The 24,526-nt window shown below is 40.6% G+C and overlaps 1 protein-coding gene across 19 annotated transcripts in view; it reads right to left on the reverse strand.

Moving 5' to 3' along the window:
* nbeaa (neurobeachin a) overlaps nucleotides 1-20,605 on the reverse strand; it is a 98,138-nt gene extending 77,533 nt beyond the window's left edge. For 15 of the 19 annotated variants that reach the window (XM_085173791.1, XM_085173790.1, XM_085173789.1 and 12 more), the window contains exon 1: nucleotides 19,951-20,605. In XM_085173791.1, coding sequence (XP_085029917.1) covers nucleotides 19,951-20,274 — 324 coding nt within the window. In that variant the 5' untranslated portion in view covers nucleotides 20,275-20,605. The remainder of the gene's footprint in view (nucleotides 1-19,950) is intronic. The other 4 variants (XM_085173799.1, XM_085173798.1, XM_085173801.1 and 1 more) reach the window with 1 other exon arrangement.
* Nucleotides 20,606-24,526: the final 3,921 nt, after the last annotated feature.

Raw genomic sequence — 24,526 nt, forward strand, 5'->3', positions numbered from 1 at the left:
GCAGAAATGTCAGACACACACACACACACACACACACACACACACCAGATACTGCAAGAATTACATAAATCCACACTAGGGGGGTGGATATATGGGTGGTTTGGACCAGTAAAAACTGGTGAGGTCATCCTGTGACCAGCGTAGCTATTTTTAAGGTCACAAATATAAAAAGAAAAAAAAAATCAAAGACGCAGGCATGTGGGATAAGTCGGAGATGCAGGACAAAAACAAAAGAGTGGCAGTAAAGCCTGTGCAAAGAAATGAAGATGACAGCATTCGCCAAAACCAGACGATAAGTTGACGACATGAAAATCTGCCATAACTACACTAACTGGTACTGTACACTAAGCGGATGTGCAGTATTTATACTTATATACTTAAAGTTCACCACATCAGTTGTGACTGAAATAACTACTTAAAGGACTGCCAAGCCACAGCCATTAATGGGCCTGAAACAATGAATCCTACTGACATGATTCCCTTCCTCTCCCTCCATCCAGGCTGACAGGTGCGCTTTCGGTTTTGGACTGTAATGCTTTAAAAGCTTCTAGACAGCTTGACTCACAAACTTTCACATTTTTCTAAGGAGGAAATAACTTTGATCGTCCATAACTGATTTTAAGAGTCAGATTTTTTTTTATTTTCTTGAACAGTTTACGGAAATTTAGTCTGCATATGAATGAGAATGACGGATGCAGGATTTCTAAGACCCCCAAACTCTTTTTACTTTAAGATTTTCATTTATCAGCATTTATTGGCAACTAGCCAATATGTACCGATATGTCAGCTGGGTCAAGTTCTAATGAATTTTAGGTATGGGAAGCTTTCTGGTTCCTTTTGCATTCTATTTGTAGTCCTGTAATCCATGCAGGTAAACAGTGCGTGTTAATATGCTAACCTGAAAATGGTGATGGACAGAGAAATAAAAATGTGTGGTAGACATCACTATGGACGTACTGCTACTAGGTAGGGCTGTGCGATATGACCAAAATCTCATATGCCGATATAAGAATTCTATTGTCCGATAACGATATAAATCACAAAAATGTAACATTTTCTGTAAATTCTGTGAATCTCGGGCAGCTCGACTTGCGGGAAGTGTTTCCAGCTGCGTGTCATGTAGCTGGAGTCGAGTGTTTTAACCGATGCATGAAACTATACATTTTTAGACATAAGTTGTGACGGCCGCCGTTTTCTTTGTGAGTGTTTATTACACGGCGTGCTGCGGGGAAAAGCCTGTTCTAACGTTTGAGTCTAAGGTTTATTTTTTAGCACCTGGCGGCTCTTTTTTACTTCTCATCCATAAATAATCTACTCTTTCACGTGATTCAGTTTATTTTGAAAAGTCTCAACAGGATCTTGAGCTTTATTGTGAAAGGTTTGTGTGGAACATAAACAAGCGGACACGCGATGGTGTTACTGTCGTTGTTGCTAAACACATAAAAACAGGCGCTTGTCCATCGGTATGTGGTTATATAAAATATAAGAGAAAGAGAAAACTTTAAGAAATTAATATAGCCACTACAGTGACCATCAAAACGGTGAAAAAATATTGCCGTAAACAGTTTATTTTGCAACACCACGAAACAAACGATAGCGTAAAATGAAACGATAGACGTTTTTATATCGTCATCCGATATATATCATTATATCGAACAGCCCTACTACTAGGCATGGTATAGTATATCCTCACATAGATTCAACACTCTCATTTTATAAATAAATAAATAAACAAAAAAAGTACAGCATCTCTTTAGGAGCTGATACAAAATGACATGTTTTCAACCAGCCACTCAAAAACTGCTTTGAAGCTAATGTGGCAACAGAGCACCATCTTTCATCTTCCACCAATACATGTGAGTATACATCTATAAGAAAACAACAAAAAGCATCGGGGAGCTTTAAACATCTCATAGAACTTGCCACACAAAATGCACTTTCTTAATATGCACTTTCCGTTTTCCCTGAAGAAGAGTGCAGATGGCCGTTTATTACAAGCTGATACGTCAGCCACATACAGCAGCTCCATGCAGCAACATCAACACTGTTCTCATCCCTCTCACTTTTTTTCCTCTCACACATAAGCCATCCAATCACAGGTCTGACACACAAAAAAAACGGAGAAAATAAACTGGGCTTAACGTCTGATTGAGAGTGCTTATCCGACGCGCTTATCTTGGGCCAGGGCTTGTAAGATTTCATGTTTCCCCAAACGATTTGCTCGTTTCTCACTTATCATGTTTCCCACTTGTAGTAGTAAACACGGGCCACATTTGGTTTGAATAAGGCAAATACGAATGTATTTATAGGCGTGTTTTTTTTGTGTGTGTTGCATTAATGTATGCAATAACTTTGAGCCATAATGCACCAAATTAAAAATTAGGTATTCAGTCCTTGCACCATTTCAGGACTTAATTTGGGTAAAGCCCTGTATGCATAAATATTTAGGCCCATGGGCAAAGAAGGCTTGTTTCCCATCAGTTAGTGTAATCCTGTCAAGGGTGCTGTGTGGGTAAGGTGACGAATTCCAATCAAGCATGTGTTGCCTCCAATTAAGCAAATAAGTGAAACCTCTACATTTGCATTACATAAAAAAGAAATGCATTTAAAAAAGCAAAACAACTGCATTTTGGTTCTCGGTGCCAGGAGCTGTACCCTGGGCACGTTTTCCACAAAAATAAGCATGAATGTGCGTCTGTACATGCATCAAAGAGAAGCAAAGCTATTGAGCACTCCCATGTACCGGCTTGTCTGTTTCTATTAGCTCCGCCAGCAACCAAAGAGGGAGAGCTGCATAAAAGAGGAGTGAGAAAAGGCAAGATAAGACACTAATACCTGCTGAGATGTGTTTTTTTATGACAGCCACTACAAAGTCTCCAGTTCGCTGCAGACCAGTTCAGTGTGCCTTTTCCCGCCTCCTGACTCAAACCTTATCAAGTGCTAGCTTAAAACATACTGTGCACACACGCAGACAAGTGAGCGCAAACACTCGGACGCCGCTGTTAAAGTCGGCCAAAGCCAGCACACATACTCAGCATTCACAGGGCTAAAGGCTTTTAAACAATTCATTGCAAAATGTCTTGTAGGTCTTAGTCATTCGCACTCTCGCTCGATTCGTCACCAACACACAGCAGTAGCAGCAATTCACATGAATGACAGCATGAGTAAACACAAAGAAAAGAGAAAAGAGAGAGAGAAGGGAGGAGATAACAGGAAGAGAACTGCAGGGATGCGGAGAGTCTTCCCAAAATAATTCAATAATAATGAGCCACCATTTCATTAGCATTTGAGTAGCTTGTAAAAGAAAAAAAAAGATTTTTCAGAAGTCTGTTTACTGGAGCAGAAGTGAAGGGAAAAAAGAGCTTTTAACAGAAGAAGCGATCAAGAGTGGAAAGGGAGATGGAAATAAAGTGAGGTCAGATGTCACCAACAGAACAGAAAGGAAAAACTGCAGAAATAGTGTGAATGTTTGCTTGGGGGAAATGACAGATAAAGAGAGAAGACAGACAAATACAGCGGACTCTTTTCAGCACAGCGGACAGCTCCTGCTCTCTCTGCTGACAGATACACTGACTAAGAGAAGCTGCATTGGAAATCCTTCATTTGGGCAGAAAAATTCATTGACAAACAGCTGAAGCTGCAACTGCACTAATTGCTGTATTAATACCACCAGGATCTTTTCAAGGTCTAAAAGTGCGTGGCGGCAAAATACGACCAAAGATGTGAAAGCCCCGCTCTTTGTAGGAGCCGCCACAGCACAGCAGAGCCATACTCAGCACGGCTGATATTATATTCAGGGAAAAAAAAAATCCAGGTCAGAAAGATGTGCACGTACGCACACACACTGCAGGGATTGGAGGATTGCAGCCAAGTGATCGCAAAGCTGACTTCATCCAACTGCAGTTTAAAATGTCTGCCACCTGATTGGCTAAAGAGGCTTAGTAACGGATCTTGCAATAAGCCTTGTCACATGCTATTGGGTAACAAACAAAAACAAAACAAAAAATTTTTTTTTTTGCTTTTTCGTGTTATAGATCACGCCCTGATACTCTTTCACAAACACATTATTAAAAACCACGTTTCCGATTCAAAAGGCTATAAAAAAAAAATCACACTGAAATGATGCAGTACTGAGTAGTAAGTATAGCAGTAACAGTAGCTCAGACTTATGATTAAAGTTAGGCACAGCTCGTTTGGCTGTTTATCAGTGGGATCTTTAAAAAATGCTTTTTTAAGTTTATGTAATAAATTTGAAGATTAGGGAAGGCTGAGCGCCAATGAAAGTTTTAGATTTTTGGATTTTCTTCCAATAAAAGTCTGCTGCATGGGTTTTTTTAATTTATTTATTTTAGCCAGGGAATTAATAAAGGAGTTGGATATTTACAATTAAAATGCATGTGCATCCCCTACATAAAACCATTTATCATAGAAATCTGAAAGCACGTGCTTGAGACTGACAGCGCTGAACTGCTAGAACCGTGCCTCTCAGCTAAAATAATAAGCCGATGCACTTTCTCATGAATAAATTTACATCTTTCTTTATACAACACAATTCAGTCGATGGCCTTTTCAGTTCAGTTTGCTCTTGTTGTTCGGTTGATCCCTTTCATCTAGTGTTAACTGGGTCCTAGACCCAGGAATAAATAAGTAGGACGCAAAGAAAAAAGAAAAAAGTGGTATAGTTATTTCGTGCTATTGTTGGGAGCGGCAGCCACCCTCAGAAACATATCCTTTCTACAAAGACGTGTATAAAGTCAAACAGCTGCACTTTAAATCTATAGTGTAGTCGTCTAACCGTTTGCTTGGCAAGTGGCAGGTTGCTCGTTCGATTCCAGCCATAGACGCAAATCCTTTTGGGATTGTGTCAGAAAGGGCATCTGGAGTAAAAACTCTGCCAAATCAAACCCGCGTCACCACCTGCTGTGGCAACCCCATGTGACAATGGAGCAGCCAATGACACTTTATTCTGTACTGAAGGAACTGACTATACAATTTAAAAAATTTTGTGTGTGTTTCAGGCGTAGCCTCCAGAGTGGCGTCATCTGAGAAATTCGAGGTTCGTAGTCGTTCCGAGTTCTCTACGCTGGTTGTGTTTTTATTTACCTTTGTGATAAAGCTGCAAAACTGTGACACCATAAGAACTGCTCTCCATTTAATACCACGAGAGAGGTGAAAAGCTTGTCATGTTCATAGAAAATATCAGATCAAGTATTTTAAGTGATCTGTAATCAAGAGGCAGCACCAGAATGTAAACTGACTTTTAAGTTAATCAAGTTAATGATGGCAATTAAGGCAATCAGCTGCCTTTTGAGCTGCTTGTTTTTGTAAAAGAAATGTTTTTTCACAGAATGGCAACAGCGTTAGCTTCATCATTTCTGGAAAGTACAGATCAATAAGTTGTTAAATAAATATGCCAGAGTCACCACGTGCTGCACTTAGTTTTGCTCATTTAACACCTGAAACCAAAGGAATGAATGAACACGGGTGTAACTTCTTCATAGACTCTGGAGAACACCTAAGAGCTGCAGTAAGGAAGCACTGCCTGGGCCTTTTACCAGAACACAACTTTTATGATTTATGTGTTAAGGCCAAAAAAATAAAATAAAATAAAATAAAATAAAATAAAATAAAATGCCTGGAAGTCAGGAGTGGGAGAGAGAAAAAGTATCTAAAGTAGAAAGGCTCAAAGAGAGAAAAAATAGAAAGGGCCAAGGAGAGAAGTGAAATCAAGGACATGTTCTCACCGTGGGAAGGACTGCATCAAACAAATGAGAGATGCTGCTGAAGCCGGATGAAGGCATTAGTTAAACCGTGAGGTGCTGAAGTGGAACTTTAAGGACCCATCTTTCAGCATTTTTCTCCTCTTCCACTTGGAAACAGCAGATTCTGTCTAGGAACTGATGTAACTTAATTTCTCTTTTCAGTTTTTCCTCAAGACAGGAAGTAACAAGGGCATGCTTGTGCGTTATGTCATGGGAGCCTCAGAAGGAAGCACTCGAGGCTTGCGTTCTGTACTTTAACAAGGCCTTTCGCAACTTGTCTCCTGATTTCACTCAAAATGTGATAATTTCAAAGCTGAGAGGAAGTGAAGTCCTACAGGGCATCCAGCGTGTTGCTTACACCTCACTGGGTGTAAGTCACTATGTGCTCCTTGTTCTTTCTCAGCCTCCGCAAGGAATGATTGATCAGAGCAACTTGTTTGCAGTATGCAAGTAGTCTGGCGTTTTCTATCTGCAAGTGTGTGTTTCTTCTTGGCTCCATATTCAGTTATGTAATGATTGCCTTTTTACGGAATGCGTTTGAGTTTGTGCGTCTTTGTGTGTGTGTGTGTGTGTGTGTGTGAGATGAGGCCGCTGTAGACTAGCTGATGTTAAGTTCAAAGATCACTAGATAAGCCCAGCAGACCTGCCTCGCATCAAGCTGGTGGCAATTCAGGATCGCTAATCTGTTTGCTTGGTTTGGTTTGTCGTGCATGCACTACATCAGATAGGATGTGTGCATGCACGGTGTGTGTGTGAGTACTCACACACACACACAAACGCATGCCTCTGTGCATGTTCGCCATCAGCTGAAACAATGGAGAGTACTGTTCCATTGAACCGCAGTTGATGGAGGATAAGAGCGGGAGCAAGCAGCTCCACTGGGTCTCAGTAATCCATCATCATAAGACACAGTCAGGAATGACACACTCAAATGCGCGCACACACAAAATACGGCTGAGGGGTTAGCGGACCATGATGTACTTTGCGTTATTGTACAAAAAAAAGAAAGAAGAGACCACACACAGTGTGCACAAACACCCACACACCCAAGATAATCAAAAGTCAAGCCAGACAATTACAAAACTGAACACAAAGAAGCCAAATTTGCTGAAGCCAAACTCGGCTCTGACGTATTTTATTATATAATTATTCTCTAACAATTCCAAAATGTGCTTTTTAATAAAAGACGGCCAAAAGAATGAGCTCAGGCCTCAACCACACATCTGTTAGGCTGGTGCTGTACCGCAGTACAGGCCTGTCACTACATCAGCTTTACTTCAGACTCGTCCTCCACGCTGGACAGTGGTGAACATGAGGCGTTTGAAGTAAAACAAAAACAGCGGTAAGAGAGAAGCAGTTGTCAGAAGCTCGTGCCTTGAAGTTAACCTTGAAAGACAACCAATTGAAGTTTGTGCTCGTGTTGATCATTTTAGATTCAAATCAAGTCAGTTTTGGCCAGTTCTTTTTTTTTTTTTTTTTTTTACATAAACCATGTTGTCAAGTCATCTCCTTCTGTCTTTTGCATTATTTGCATGCCTTTTAGGGGATTTAATACATTAATACTTTATCTCTCATAGCTTCCATTTATCTGATGACTTCTGTTTTGGTGCATGCCATCATCCTGGAGGATATTTTCTTGGATGCTATTAGATAACTAATGGATGTGTGAGCAAGCTAGAAAGACCTAATCAAAAGACTTAACTTTGAGACGTAAAGAAGGGCAACTAGAACCAGAAAATATGAGCTGCAGTTACATTTAAAAACATCTAAAAAACTACATACACAACAACATTTATGAAAAAACTTGTGGTATTAAGTTAACCAGAAATGCCTTCCTTACACACAAAATGTACTCAAAATGTAACCAAAATGTTACTTTTGAAACCAATTACAAAACCACTATTTAAGTCATTTTCTTTACTCTATTTAGTAATATTTACATAACAAGTCATCCACCACTACACATATGGATTTGTTTATTAGTAAACAAATCGAGGAAAGTAATTAATAAATGTCTCACTGTAGCTGCCATTAGGTTCCCAATTCCAGTCTAACTACAATGAAATAATATTAAGCTTTCAAAACTATAACTGCACATACACAAAATGTTTAAGTGTCGGTTATTATAAAGTTACAAAAATATAAAAACCCAGATAATGATCTCATGAATGCCAAATTCACTCACACACACAAACTATTTCCGAATCACAGAATCACAGAGCCATGCCAGCATGCACGCTCTTTTTGCCAAGAAGGCCTCACACTTGAAATAAGAGAGTAAACACACGAAAAGATTATGATTTTTAAAAAAGAAAAAAGAAAAACTGCAGTGACTAAAATTATGTCATGGGAGGAATAACTCCTGGCAGGAGTCAGCAGTGACATTCAAATACAGACATCTCATGAATCATTTGTAGCAGCTTTGGAGATAAACATTTCAGTGCAATTCCAGTTCCTTAGGCAAGCAACAAAATCACATTTTAGATACCCATCCATCCATCTATCTGACTATCTATGCACACACACACACACACACACACACACACACACACTCTCACAAATCGATATCTGTATGATTCTTGTCAGCAATGCCAGATTAGTTCATTTAGGTCACTGTGCAACTGGGAATGAAACAATTTCCATGCGTGACCCCCACAGTACAATGCACAGGGTGAGACTCAGCCATCTATTGAATCCATACAACTTGATTATAAGAGCCTCCATCTCTGCACTCAGATAAAATAATCCAACCCTTACTCTGAGCTGACCGCATTCAGAGCTTGAATGTGGCAAGTGCAGAGTAAGGGGTCAGTAGTGATACAGTGATATAGAGGGGTGGGTTGGTGAGGCACAGGGGCTTTTGGAGGTTAGTACAGTGAGTCACCAACACTGTCAGATATTGGCTTCAAAATGATTTCTTGTACCTCTCTCCTCGAGGGTTTCCGAGTATGAAAGTGCCTGAAGGAGGGGTCAGGATAAACGATGACATAGTGCTACAGGATCATGGTTGTCCTGCTGGTATCAGAAACGAACATTTCTACATGTGGTCACGTCTTATTTGAATAACTGGTTTGTGTCATTTTACTCATAAATACCAAAAACTTATAAATGTCAATTATAACATAAATATGTTTTTTTTCTCTCCAATATTTATTTGTACAACTAGTCATAGTTAACTTAATTCAACCAGTACATGCCAATATTGTTTACTTCATGATGTTAGTTGTTGGCTGGTTACTAGGCAACATCTTGATGTCATAATATATCATGGATTATTTAAGTTTTGGGGATAATTAATGAGATGACACTGTTATGGAATTAAAATGATACAACACAAGATGTTACAGGTGCATAAACGCTACAAACGGGTCTCTTTAGCCTATTGGGAAATGGTTGCTAGGCAACATGATGACGTTTCTTCAGTGCCTGAACTTAATTTCATTATAAAAGAAATGTGTAAACTTTACAATTCCTCCAAATTGCATTAAGCTGCAGGATCATCTTCTCTCCCTGAAACAACTGAAAATAAAGTGCTCTTTAACTATAAATAATTAATTGTAAACAGTTAGTTATAAATAATTCACTGGAAATGAACCGCTCTACAACCACCTTTATGTGACATATTTTACCTTCCCAAACAAAAGCAACTGCAACAGATTTATATAACAATGTCAGGTTTTTAAATCATTTCCCAGCATGTTTACGGGACATTGGTGCTTTTCTCCTTGTAATTGCATTGACGCTTTGCTCATACTGAGACTGCTAGCTAGTTCTGTGTTCCTTCTAGCTTTAGCTTTGACCATTTTCCCTTTGCTAGCTTCTTTAAAGTGTTCATATTTAGTTGTGTGAAGGTGATTTGAGTGACTGGGTTTATTGTTAGGAGTATTTTCATGACGGTGGTCCTCCCATGGTTTACTTTGGCAAACTTTATGAGGCGCTTCAATGCTAATTACATGTTGTGTGGCTGTGAGTGTGCGTATGAAAACAAATTTCTGCTGAAAAATAAATAAATAAAATGGCACACCCAGCTTAGTTGAAAACCGGCTTTTATTTTCTCAGGTTAAAACAAATGAGTGATTTTTTTTTTTTTTTATGCATTTTCTTCACTTATTTGATTTAAGTCACATAACACAGTTTTTTCTTTTTATATGCTTTGTAAAAGGTCTTATGACAGCACAACTTTTTTTTAAATGTGATAATTTAGCACTTTACCATCACAAACACTACTCCACATGCTGTTAAGAGTTTCAGTGGATTTTGAGCCTTTTGTGACATGGTTTATTTTTTCTCAATTACTATGAAATAGGTTTAGGAATGTCACACAGATGCTTCTAGCTAAGGGCATGATGGGCTTTACAAACATCTTGTTCTCCATTGATCATTAGTTCTTCTCTTCCATCCCATGGAGAAATACCGAAACATCAGCACCTTTTCAACTTTTGATTGGTGGGCAAATACAGAGGTCAGGCAAAACAGGCCACATTGTCATGAAGCGTTTACAGAGGTGTTCAATTAAGTCTGTTAAATTCAAAGATGTACCAGGTTTTGCATCTTTTCTGACTGGCTGCTGGGCACCGAGAGTGAGCCTGCCACTGTCTTTGTTTTAACTTTTTAATTAGATGTGTGCTATATAAATTATCTGTAATATTCTTGTGTGGAAGAACTGCCTCAAATGAGCAGCATAACAACAAAAATAAGCTCTTTATCTAATGAGCAGTCTAAGAAAAGCCATTATTTATACTTACATGTAAACTGGAGGAGTAGACTTTCAGTGAAGCTATGACATTTTTTTTTTTAACTTTACCCACTGACTATCCTGCTTTTAATGCAACTACTGCAAGAGCATTGATTATAGCAGCATTTGTGATTTAACACACATATACACCCCGATATGCTTCAGAGGGTTTGTTTTGCATGTGCCTACAGTTCTCTGTTCCAGAGAATAAATGGAGTGAGGCTGATTTTTGCAGTAACTGCTGTTTTTGAGGCTGAGGTTATTATAGTTAACTAAAACTAACTGAAATTATTTTTTGAATTTGGAAAAACACAAAAAAAAAATCCTTAGTTTTAGTTTTTATTAGTTTGGTAAAAATGTTACAACCTGTCTGATGAGGCACTGATTTCAAGACATTCTGTGTTTTTATTGCAATACCTAAATTTTGACTCTGACACTGATGACTAATAAAACCTTATCTAAAATAAGAAAATCAATAGGAAAATCAACTCTGGATTAAAAACAAAAATTCAGAAACTAAACTGATTTAAAAACAACCAGTCAAAATGAAATCTAAATACAAAACAAGGAAAAAACAAAAACAAAAAACAGGTCGACAGGTTACTAGTCGGCTACTGTAATTTCCGGTATTGGCTTTTCCACGTTTCCACCAAATACTACTAGCTGCCCACGCTAACATAGATGACTAGAACGGTGCTAGATCCAAACATCAGTCAATAAACTTTTGTACCAGATGGTTAGTAGATGTAAAACAAAGTAAGTTCTTACACATTCCCACCCAGAAGAACAGGCTTCAATGGCCCTGGCTTAATACAGACTTGTTGAACTCTGCTGTAGGTGATGTAGCAGTCCTCTCACTATAAACAACTTCAAACCCGGCATGTAGGCTTGCACAGGAAACAACACTGCAGCAACCGTCTTTGTGTTTGTCGTCGTGTTGGCACATTTACAACTGACACCACAGCCAAAGCTGCCGCAAAATGATTCTCCTCGTAAGTCCAGTTGATCCTACACCTCATTGGACACAGAACAGATGATTAAGAGGGCCGATTGTGTAAATATACGCTCCACGTAGCACCTACTCCAAGCACCTGCACTGGAAAGACCCCACATGTAAGATTTGTCATGTCCCGAAATGCTTTCTTATCAGTTGTCGACACTACTGACTGATATCCAGCCCACCTACACAATGTTATTGCCAAATAAGGACTCTACAGTAGATTATGATACTGTTCTTATTTCCCTTGATGATATGAACCACGGCTCACACTCCTAACTTCATTTTGTGAGCCAAAACCAGTGCTGCTACGCTAACGGCATCACCTCCACAAAAAAGGAAGACACACACACAAAAAAAGCATACAGTGTCACTGTGGCCTGAGTAACTAGTGTTCTTATTCTTACTTAGGAAAAAAACAAGTTTTAAGTCTAATATATATACACTATTTCAAGTCTATGTCATGTGGTGGCCATGTCGTCCTGATATGTTCTTCACTCACGGTGTAACAGGGTGGAAAGGAAAAAGCAGACAATGATTTGCTGTGATGCAGAGCAGAACTACTAACCAGTGTAATGTGGTGTTAAATGACAACTTCTGACACCATTTTCAGGCTGTAGGGGATGCACGAACATACCTCAGAGATCCTAGATATCTAATATAGAATACTAAAATTACACACACACACACTACAAACTTGGCTATAATCAACCGTCGGCCACTGCAGTATGCAGCATGATGAATAGGTACACAGTTAGCTATACTTCCAGTAAGGCAAGTGTGTGTGTGTGTGTGTGTGTGTGTGTGTGTGTGTGTGTGTGTGTGTGTGCGCGCGCGCGTGTGTGTTTAGAGCCAAGGGAGTGAGGCGAAGTAGGCCAGCATGAATATAAAATCACCCCTGCCAGGGAATGATGTGGGCTACAAAAAGGAAGAGAGCAGAGTGAGTGTGTGTGTGTGTGTGTGTGTGTGTGTGTGTGTGTGTGTGTGTGTGTGTGTTGCCAGAGAAAATGTGCAGATGAAGGTGTAGGAAACTAAAGCAGGGATTCTGTAGGAACACTCATTTCTCCTCTTTCTGGGATGTTGGGGGCACACACCAGGTAAAACCAGGTAAATCAAACAAAGCAGCTTGTTATAATTTTGGAGATTTCTGCATTGTCATTGCACCAGATGTAAATGCACGCACACACACACATACACCGATGCAAAACAAACAAGATTCTCAACAGTGTTTTTGATCCAAATGTTTTGTATTAAGATGACATAGGAATTATATTGTTATGGCCCCTCCCATCTCACTACAATCACACGCAGACAATGCACACTTTTGGGGGAGAATAAACAAAAAACAAAACACAAAACACAATAGAGGCAGACACAAAAGCATGAAGCAGCCAGACACACAGACACAATGGTGTTGAAGCAAGGAGCACAGCAGAGGACAACCAGAACAATCGAGAACATATGCTTCCTGGAGCTCTTAATGTGAAGCTGTGAAAATTAATAATGCATTAGGCCAGAGAAAAAAAGCTGATATTAAATTAATCAATTAATATTTTATATCTTAAGGAATTTAAGAGAAATCTCAAAGTCCAGCTGGTTACACTTTTACAAATGCAAAAGGACGAGTTGGTTATCTTTGGTTAAGTACTTTACAGTATTAATATGCAGACTTTACTTCTACTCATGGATACTTTTGATGCAGCGAATTACTAACAGGGCTGAGTTTTTCAGGTTTTTAGTGATTTCTGAATAGATCTACGTCACAATTACACCTAAACCAATAACACACAAACAGCTGCCCTTTTAATGTCTTTATTGAAAACCTTGGGTCGTCAATCACAGCGCAGACTGGAAAAAGTAACTGAACCTCTGTGCTAATGACTTTGCTAATGATGCGAATCATGTGTTGAATCACATTTTAGATTTGCTGAAGTGTACTCAGTGTTCAGTCCTTAACCTAACAAATCTCATATTAACATATTGAGGCATTAAAAAAATCAATAAAAGTTGAATTATTTATGAGTGGTAATTATAACAAATTCAATCAAAAAAATTATCAAGATTGATAATGGAGCCTTAAAGCATACAGCAAACACGGAAGGTGACTGTTTGGTTCAAAAGCGATTATAGTTTCAGCTCGATAATTGCCAACAAGCATGTGCTTCCCTTATGCAATTCATTCATAATTCATAAAACCTGCTCTTGCTTAATTAACACCCCTATGCCGATGGTGTTTTAAAGAAATCAAACACTAGACATAAAATCCCCTCTATGACAATTTATAGCATTGCAGGTAAAAGCCAGGCCTGAGCGCCTTATGTCATCTCCCTATTGCACTTCTCTTCCATCTGCAGTTGCATTTACAAAAACCTAGCAACAGTAGGTAAGAGGTGATGACAGGACAACACAAAGTCTCCCTCCAGACCTTCTAATGCTCAAAGACGAGAAGACGGAGAAAGTATTCCGAGAAAAAGAGCCAGTGAGGGGTGGCGCTGCAGACAGCTCCATTACCTAATCATAAAAGGGATCATCTACATTCATCCAACGGCCGCTTCACCCAGCCAGGGAGCCAAAGAGCGAGACGAGATTACACCAGTGGGTAAGGGGAAGTGGATGTGCTTAGAGGAGATGAACAATCTAGAGGGATGGAGGAAGTGACAGAGAAGCCACTTCCTCCCTCCTCCCCACCAAACCTCTGCCCCTCGTTTTCTTCCCATTCCCAGAAGACACGCTCACCCAAATCTTACACGGCTTATCCTTGGAAAAACCCCGCATCTGGAAATAGCTGCTAACGAAGGATGAGAAGGAATTTAGAGAAGCGAAGCAGAATTTAGGAGCCTTAAGACAGAGAGGTGAACGTTTTTAGCCCAGGTGCCTAATACACACGCATACAAATCAGTCTGGTTTGAGTTTAGCGCAAATTGTGTTTTAATTCAAGCTAAAAAGGCTGAAAAAGAAATGATAATGAAAGCGGGCCTCAGCATTATGCCTTAAAAGAAATTCTTTGGTTCAGAAGCAGATCATTCTGGAGGAGCTTGGTAATAAGAGGATTTGGGAGCGGCAAGGTTTGTAGTTTAATGGACAACCTGACATTTATATTTCTTATTGGGTAGTTTCCTTCCCCAGAAATTTGAAACACTGTGAAAAGAGTTTGTAGATTTGTCCGGACTGCGGAAGAATCTGAGAGACGCAGATCTCGGCTCTGGAAGAACGCTAGCCATGCTAACAAAGTAGTACAAGTTAATTGCACGCTGTGACAAGTGATCGATGAAGAAAAATGGCCAATTAAAAGTTGAAATGTGAGCGAAGCCCAAGTCTTACATTTTCCCTGGTTTATGGGACTCCCAACTACATTTCCCTGCTGTACCCAAAAGAGCAGAGGAAAGAGGAGAACAGTGATACCCACAGCATGATGAGACTCCGCAGGGGGGCTGGAACTCATCAGACCCCCACAGAACATCATACAGCTGGACCTATGTTACACTCAAGAATAAAAGAGCACCTGAAGGACAATCACAAACTGAACCGCTCTGAATCCTTTTCATCATTTCTCACCCTATAGTTCACCATCTTTCTCCTTCCACCGCATTTTGTTCTTTTCTTTTTTAAAGCACAAGATGAGCATCCTTCCACATCATCGTTTTCCTCCTGGCTTTCACGCTCCCTGTCTCTCCTTTGGCTCATGCAGAGGTCAGGACAACCCAGCTGTGTGATAGATAGCAAAGTCATCCATGACCTTGCAGCAGAAGCCACACCTTCTGTCCTCTAGCTCTTCCTTACATAGGTGACACACACACACACACACACACACACACACACACACACACACACACACACACACACACACACACACACACATATTTATATTGTATACTCATTTAGGGAAACAAAATAAGAGAGCGTTCATGCAGTGTTTTTGTCCAGCACTGTTTACATCGTTAGCTAACGCTGCTTACTGCCTGTGGACCCTAGGCACAAACTGGCAATCGTAAGCTTCTCTGCAGCTTTACAGCAGCTAATCTTTCCCAAAAATAACCACCTCAATATCATCTTGCAGAAGATGGGAAAACAGTTTTTGAAAAAACAAAGTGGAGCTGGCAGATTTAAAACATACGTGTGCATATCAGACAATATACACACCAATACTTATATTATATGACAGTCCAATATGAGCCAGCAGTACTGAACGGTTAAAAAAAACAACAACAACTTTCAATCAGATCTTTGTCTTTGTATCTAAAACTACTCACTATACTCAAAAGTCCATTTAACCCACGCTAGCAAGAGAGCACATGATTTAAATGACTGTTCAAGTCTGTTAGCTGATGCTTGTTAACACGCTCATCTCCACGGTTCTTCGAGCACCAGATGACGCATTGTTATTCCACCGCGAGGCCATGCAAGAAGATCACAGTGCTGCAGGGAAATAGTTAACCTATGCCCTAGGTATGCAGCCACGGGGCACCCTTGAAAACGGTTCATTTACACTGAGTTTTGTGCTGATGTCTCAAACCACCTCGGGGCAAAGTACAATGGCACAAAATGCATCTTGAAAATGGGTGACCTATTCCTTTACAAATCCATGAAGCATATATCAGCATGCCAGAGTCGCAGCGCACCAGACAGAGATTCAAAGACACAGAGCGAGTCTCTGTGATGCATTTGTTCCTCCATTTATAACCTCGATGAATGGATTGAAGTGTGCCTGTATTCACCTCGGTGTATTTTTATAATCAGGATGTGTCTGACTTGGTGTGCTGTGCCGAGTCTCGCTCTGCCGGCTGAGGACTCAGGATCAGGTGACCTTGGTGATTGTGGAACGTGTGGACAAGAATAATGAGACGTTTGCTAACAGAGAGTCAGTGGGACCACTGAGGAGGCTCAGGTGGGGATTGACACTGCCAGAAGATATTGCATCTGACCGAGGAGGATGGCAAAGGAGGAAAGGAAAAGCAAAGAAGGTGGCATAAAAACTAAGAGTGAGCCAGAGTGTGTCACCAATCATTTTCTATCCCAGATAAACACGCCGTTTTGATCCCAAAAAAAGCATTACAACTAGATAAAGCCGCCTATAAATAAGCCCAGCTGGTGCTGTACTGAGGCAAAGGGACTGACAGTATTGCCTGTAGATGCATTTGAAATATATGTCTCAGTTCTTCAAACAAAGAATAGATATGACAGTACGCTTCAGACAGACAAGTCACACATCAACACTCTTCTCTCTGTCAACAAGAATTGCTTCTCACCTGGCTTTCATCCACCAGCATCACAATGTGTCACACAAATAACCAGCAACTGGGTGGAAGAAGTGGCTGAACATTAACTGGAAAGATTTTAGGGTTAAAATCTACAGAACAAACAGTGCAGTGAGGCAAACGACAGGAAGTTCTTGGAAGGGGAAAACTCAACTGTGAAATGGGCCCAATCAAACAGACTGAAGTATCCCATCGTGGAGAGGGCTGCCCATAAGAGTGGTGCCTAAACTTTAAATTACTGCAACACCAGCTGAATATTTCCAGGTCAGCTGAAGAGATCTGGGTTCCCAGTTTTACTTGGGACCTAAAAATGTAAAACTACTCAGTAATTCTTAAGGATAGAAAAAAAAGCAAAAGATTAAATGAACGTCTGAAAAAATAAATCTGTGTACTGCTCCCCTCCCCTATTAATTATCTTATGATCCCACGGAAAGGGCCTCAACTCCCAGACTGAGAACCATTGATCTGTAAAATCTACATTAGGCGGTTTGATATACATCTACTTACCTACAGACAGGTGACAAATTTAAGAGAAAGACTGAATAAATTAGAACACAAACACATCCATCATAGATGCCTCCACATAGGGCTCAGCGAGGTATGAAAATCACATGCTATGGACTTAACAATTGCCAGATTTCAAGTGAATCTTAACCCCAATGGGAGATACAATAAGTAAAAAAGTAACTCATCGCCTGTTCTGTACTTTAAGATATATTAAGCACATAAACAGGAGACTGACAAAGGCAGCTAGAGAGAGAGGGAGAGCAAAGAAACGCTGTGGAAGAGTGCTGTGTGAGAAGTCCGGAAGTGCAGAGCAACACCAGGTGGTGGAGCGTCTGGATGCAGGCAATCAAAGACCGGTGTTGCCTTGACAACTGTGATGCCTTGTTGATGATAATCGCTGAGCACCTAGCTGTCAGCACCCCCCACACCTAGTGAAGGTCTATTAGTCTATGTGTGTGGACTTATTAAAAGATTAAGAATAAACAAGGGCAGCACTGAAGTGTTCGGGCTCAAAGTTGATTTGAATTGCCATCTCTCAACTGTTCTTCTCTTTCTTTCTACACAGTTTCATGTCGCCGTACAGACCAAGGAGCATATCTGATACAGCAGACAGGCCCATCTGTTCACTCCAGCCGCAGTGGGATCTGATCAATAAAGCCCCGGTGGAGGAGAATGTGGCTGCTGTGGTCTCCCACACTGATTGGAATAATGGATCAGCTTTTGGGTCACAGTGGACTCATTGTACCAGCAGCATGACCACTGAGGTTTCCTGCCTCCACACCTCTTTGTTTCAACTCTTTTAATTAAGGAGCTGGGCAGCCGAATTCCCTAACAGGCTTAGCTATTGGCAGCCTTGCAACCAGAACTGATTGTTCAATTCAGGATTTAGCAAGTAAAGCTTTGTATGACCAACACACGCTGCTTTAATTTGTCAGCGTGTCGGGCCTAATGCAACACTCGCAAATAAACATTAAGGCCTTAAAAGTGGGTTATTTACATAAAATGATGCAGAGTGCATTTCAGCTGAATGCTCTGATGGGCTTTCACTGATCTGATGTGGACCAGTCCTGTCCTCTTCCGCTGCATCAGCTGGTGATTTTCTGAGCACATAGCCACTGCAGCATCCTACCACCTCCTCCTCCACTCTCTCTTCTCCTCCCCCACCCTCCCTCAACTCCTCTCCACCTGCTTTTAAATGCATGGCGCTGCCCTGCCAACCTAGTCTATGCAGGCAGCATCACTCCTCTCAGTCCCTCCAGAGTGAAGGAGGAGGCTGTGGAACAGGATGGATGGTTATCAGCTTGTGCAACCCGGGGGGTTGTAAAAGAAGGAGACAAGATTGGAGTGAGCCAGCGAAAGCCCCTCTGCACTTCCCCGTAGTACCAATAATCGATTGGGGAGATGAGAGGCGACCTGAATCAGAATGGCTCACCACAGTCTGACTGAGATCAAAATGGTTTGGCTCAACTGTAGGCTGTCCTGCTCCAAGCATCCAGTGAGTTAACAGGCCGTCAGACTCGCTGCACTGTAATCGGGTAAAAAATTCATTATCAAGTCCTTATTATTCTAACTTCAAAAGAAAATCAATAATGATCAGACCCCCTCCTCCTCCTCTTCCCCATGCTAGATGCATGTAATATCATGCAGCACACGCCATCGCCTGATAGATGAAGGAGGGGGACACAGCCAACGCGCACACGTCCTATACCTCCCCCCAAAAGCATTAGTCTTCCGGACCTACATCGGCTGTACATTTTGCTCATCTGTTTCGTAACAGTACACACCAGTCATGGAAAAAAAAAAGAAGAAGAAAAAAAACCCAGCTGGATTAAATCCTCTGATCTAGGCCCTGCATCGCCGACACAAGCCTCCGATGGAGGGGTGAAGATGGAAGAGGGGTGGAAACGTATATGTGCTCCAGAAATAATGGCTGCTTGAAGCAGAGTAATATAAACCATTAACAGCTCCAAAGCCACCTATACACAAACGTATATGTGACTCCTTTGGGCTCGGGATGCAGGGCCCTGCCTCCAACAATAGGCCTGTGCATAATTTTGACCCATTCTCATACACACACACATTTGTCGATGGTAGCATAATGCTAGTCGGCCTTTGTCCGCGTTGGATCTGTTTGTTTTTGTGCTGCCAGGACGTGCACACATGCATGATTTTGCCCGTTTAGGGACACGAATGGAGTACGTTGTAGGGGTCCCGATGTTGTGCGCAACATTAAAACCACTCGCGGCTTGTTACAATCTGCCTATGCATCACTTCAGGGTACATATCGGGGTCAGGAGAATAGCCTGCATAGACTTTTTCAGTATCCCCCACAGTTTGACTGCGAATGTCTCCGGTTGTTGTAGCTACCGCAAACGGGTCATTTAGTCAACAATGGCCGGTGATTAGACTACCCTCAGAGCCTCGGTGGGGTCACATGCTTCATTCAACTTCTCTGGTCTTAAATATAACACACTATTATTTCTTACAGCGGCCTTGTTTCATCTAAAGGAAATAAAAGAGAAATATCAACCATCTCTCGAACAAACAAATGACATCATCCCCTGAAAGCCACACAACCAGGAGAGAGCGAAGCATCGTAAATAAAACATAGCGGGTTGGGGCGCAGCGACTGTGCTGTGCTCTATGGCTTCCTTTCAGCGTTTTCCAGGACTGCTCGGTCCTGCTCCCACTCACCAGGTTCAGCACCGTCTCCACGATGTCCCTGTTGCTAACCTCCCCGACCTGGATCAGGCCCACCAGCACGGCAAATTTCATCTGGATATTCCTTATCGGAACAGCGGGGTTGATCACCCCAGCCGGGAGGACCATAGAGCCGGCTGCAGACACCATCCTTTCCCCGGTGGTGCCGGAGCCAGCGCCCGCGGCGACCTGCTGCTGCTGCTGCGGTGGCGGCGGCTGCTGCGCGGAGGAGCCCGCCGGAGGATGGGACTCTCGGTCCGTGTCCGTGAGCGAAGAAGCAGAGCCCGGTGGTGCTGAAACCGGCTTCTCGCTCGACATTTCCCCTCGGAAACAGGGAGGAGAGGAGCGGTCGCCGCTGTCCCTCACACCTGCTCTACAAGCTCGGGCGTCTGCTGCTGCCGCCGAACAAAAACCATCCACTGCGCAGGTGAAACAAGGGGGAGCGGCGTTTGAAAAACTCTGGAAATTCACCCTATCCACCTGAAAATGTGTAGGGACTCATAGGTGTAGGAGAAAAAAATGATGGACGCTTGACAGGAATGGAAACCTACGCTTCTCTCGCTTTCTCTCCTCTTTCTGTCTCTCTCCTCTCTCGCTCTCTCTCTCATTGGCAGGTTGCAGTCAGTGCGGTCGTGGAGGAGACAGCGCCATGTTAACGCCCCCTGTCTGCGGTAGCGCGCTTTAGCCGCGCATGCGCAGTGTGGGGATTTCTGGGAGGGTGCTGAAGTGGAATAACATGGAGCCATCCATGCATGGGTTCACACAGAGCACAGCACAGTCGAAACAACTGTGTTTTATTGTGAATTAAAAATAAATTAAAATATATATATATATATATATATATATATATATATATATATATATATATATATATATATATATATATATATATATTGTTTTACTTGTAAATATTTAATAGTGCGAGGGTGCGAACATAGATTAATGATGGAACTTTCATTACATTTAAGTAGCAGAAATAGGCTGGGTCAACTTCTCCACAGATGTATTTTGGGTGTAGTGCAGGGGTAAATCCAGATGGAGTTTAGGGCGCCTGGTTTCCAGACAGAGACTGTTTATATATTCAGAAGCCATCCATTTGTCCCACTTACCTCTGTCCCCCAGTTCAGCTCTGGTGCCTTTGTTTATCCATTAAGCATCCCACTATTGTTCTCCTGACACTAATCTATTCTTGTGTGATTTTCTCATTGTCCCCGTTTTTTTTATGTCGTCATCAACTGTCTTCCCCTTCAAGAAATTAATTTTGTCTTTTCACTTTCACACTTTCCTTACCTCATCACCTCTCCATCCTTATTTTGCCTTCTGGTTTGCAAAGCGTGGTCCTTACTATACTGCCTAACTTAAAATAATAATAATAATAATAATAATAATAATAATAATAATACGGCTAATTGTTCTGATGTCTTTGTATGACAGGAAATAAAGTAAAAAAGAAACCTTCTATTTTCACTTCTCTGTTTATTTTTGTATCCCTTCTGGCTGAAACTAACAGAATGTGCAAATATTTGCCTGGAGATATGTTTACAATCAGTTGCCATGGAAACTGTTTTTCGTAATTGTACGTGGATTATCTTAAAATAATATAGCATAATGTGTGTATGTGTGTGGGGGGGCATTTAATTATGCATTAAATTAACATATATGACGGGTATTGCGTACAATAATACAATAATTCAGCTGTCGGTGCTCTACTCAGGTTCAGGTGTGTTTATGAGAGAGGGACTAAAAACCTGAGCAGTAATAGAAGTGAATGTGTTTTGTGTCAAATTCAAAATGTTATATAGGCTATATATCTTCCATGGCTTCATTGTGTTTATGGCTCCTTCAGAAAGCTATAGTTATGACTTGATCCTTTATGAATCTTACCCTATATGATCATAGTGCATATCTGTATTTCTGTAACTCCTCCTAAACATGCCTGGATGAAACGTAATACTTAAACTGCCTAGAGAACCAGATAGTGCTGTGTAATACTGCATTCTTTTGTATCCGTCGTATACTGAGTAAATACAGAGCCGGTATTGCGAATGCCAACACTTTTAATTTATAAAGCCAGCTTATGTAGGGAAGAGCAGTGTGGTGTGACTTATGCAAATTATGAACACATTTTAATGACCAGTAAGTTACTGTGATTTTTACATTCCATAAAAATTGGTCAACACAACAAAGCACTCATTTCAGCTTACATAAAAATACATGAAAAGCTGAAAGGTAAATGTGCCTGTCCCTGAAGCTCTTTGGGTTGTTTAAATGACCTATAACTAAAATAGACATGACAGTCAACACAAAAAAGGTTATAGATGCATACTTTTACATTTCTGGAAAAAATTGTTTTTAACACAGTTCGGTGGGCTACATATTGTATTTAAAGGATAGGAACAAAATATCGATCCTATCATTCTAGTGTCGATCTGATACTGATATCAACATCTTTATTTCTTTTGGAAAACATCCTTATAAATCACAGCTGATCTCAAAACGAACGTGTATGTTAGTTGTAAGTTGCTGTTTACGAATAAATTTTGCCAAAATGCAGTGACACTCGAGCGGGGGGGGGGGGGGGGGGTCACAGGAATATGATGTTGCGGATAACAAACAAACAGTGATGCTAATAGCGCCTGTACCACAGCTTCCAAAGAAGAAGAAATATATTTAGCCTATTTATTATTCATTTCTTTGGTATCCGTGAACTTTTTTTTTTTTTTTGCTACCTGACCGTAAACAGTAGTATAATGAAGATAGAAAGAAGAACATGATAAATTAACACACATGTCTGTGTTTTACACAGCAGCCGCAGGCCTGGAAAAGCCCCCCGCAGGGCAATTTTTTTGCTAGTGTTTATGATTAGCAAATGATTAATGGTACAGAAACCGAAATGCACTTAGGATTAATAGGATGGGTTGGCAATACTAAACACATACACTCAACAGCCGCTTCATTAAGTACAGCTGTTCAGCTGCTCGGTCTAATCAGCCAGTCACATGGCAGCAAATCAATGCATTTGGGCATGTAGACATGGTCAGGATAACCTGCTGCAGTTCAAATGATAGAAAGGTAATTTCAGTCACTTTGAATGTGGCATGGTTGGTGGCGTCAAAAGGACTGGTTTGAGCATTTACACAGCAAATCCAGCATGTCCAAATTAACACTGTCAGATTTGATTTCAACACTTTTAAAGTGTCTATATGGGTCCACACCAGAGAGTGTTAATTTAACTCTTTTTGGAGAGTTGGTATGTTAACTCTGATTTAGTGTTAAACACCAAATCTCTCTGGAGTTGATAATTTAACACTTGGTGTTAAGAGTTTATATATTAACTCTCAAAGAGTATTTTAGTTTAACTACGTAAGAGTTATCTTCTAATTAATTCTAAAAAGCGGGAATTTTACTGTTCTGAACTTCTAGAAATTTCTTTTGGAAATAAACATTTACTAAAAAGACGCAATGGTTTTTGAAAAACATTTATTCTGAACTGTGCACCACAATTTCAAAACATTTTCTGAAAGATGTAACAGTGTACATGTTCTCACTTTCATTAGAATTTCGTTTATCAAAAGGTCTGACATAGGTGAGCTGGTAAATGCAAATAACAGCATTCTCATCACTTATTTCTTCAATACAATATGCATGTCCTTCATTCATCACTTTGTGGAACTTCAACGCACTTCTGCTCTCCCCCATATTCCATCTTCACAAGCATATCCTATGTGGAGATTGAATAAAAATTAGTTGACACTAATTAATGGCACAAATCAATTGCAGCACAGTAAAAAAAAAAAAAAGGAATCCTTTTTGAGCGATTACTTGTGTAAAGTATTTTCCCAAAAGACAAGGACACAGACAACAGGTAATACTGAACTAAATGTAAAACCTCAACCTTTTTCATTTTTACCTAAACCGTGTGCACAAAACTGGAGGAATCTAAGTGCTAACGTAGAACTCAGTCGGGACGTCTGCTACTGCTGTTTGCTCGTTTTTTATGGGAGATCGTTTTCAGGCTTCAATTAGCACCATTATACCAACATTTCACATTCTAGACATTGTTTTAAGTGTATTTGACCAAGAAATTTGACTGAAAATTCACATGCAAGCTTTTTTTCAAGGCTGTGGTATTTGCCCGCAAACAATACCTTTCAGCTAGCTAAAACAGAATATTATGCTATCACCGAGCAACATGGCTAATGCCTTTCACACAGCTTTGTCTCAACTCCAAAGAGCCACAGAAGTAAAAGCTAATAACAATAATTGAAACAATCTTTGAAAACATGACTTACCAAGCATGGCAAACAACTCAAATATGTAGAGCAAAATGTTCTGAAACGGCTTCACTTCAGCTTCGATTGGAGCCGTGCTGGGGGCGGAGTTTGTGAATTTACTCTATTGGTGTCATAGCCCCTGTAGGAGTTCAGAGTTAAGAGGTCAAGAGTTAATGTTTCCATTGTAACACCTCCAGATTTGAAATAGAAACACTCATTTTTAACACTCGATTTTAACTACTATCATTTTACACCTCAGAGTTACATTAAAAGAATGTGACTCTACTTAGAGTAAA

Source organism: Neolamprologus multifasciatus, chromosome 10 (assembly GCF_963576455.1).
Source record: "Neolamprologus multifasciatus chromosome 10, fNeoMul1.2, whole genome shotgun sequence".
NCBI lineage: Eukaryota > Metazoa > Chordata > Actinopteri > Cichliformes > Cichlidae > Neolamprologus > Neolamprologus multifasciatus.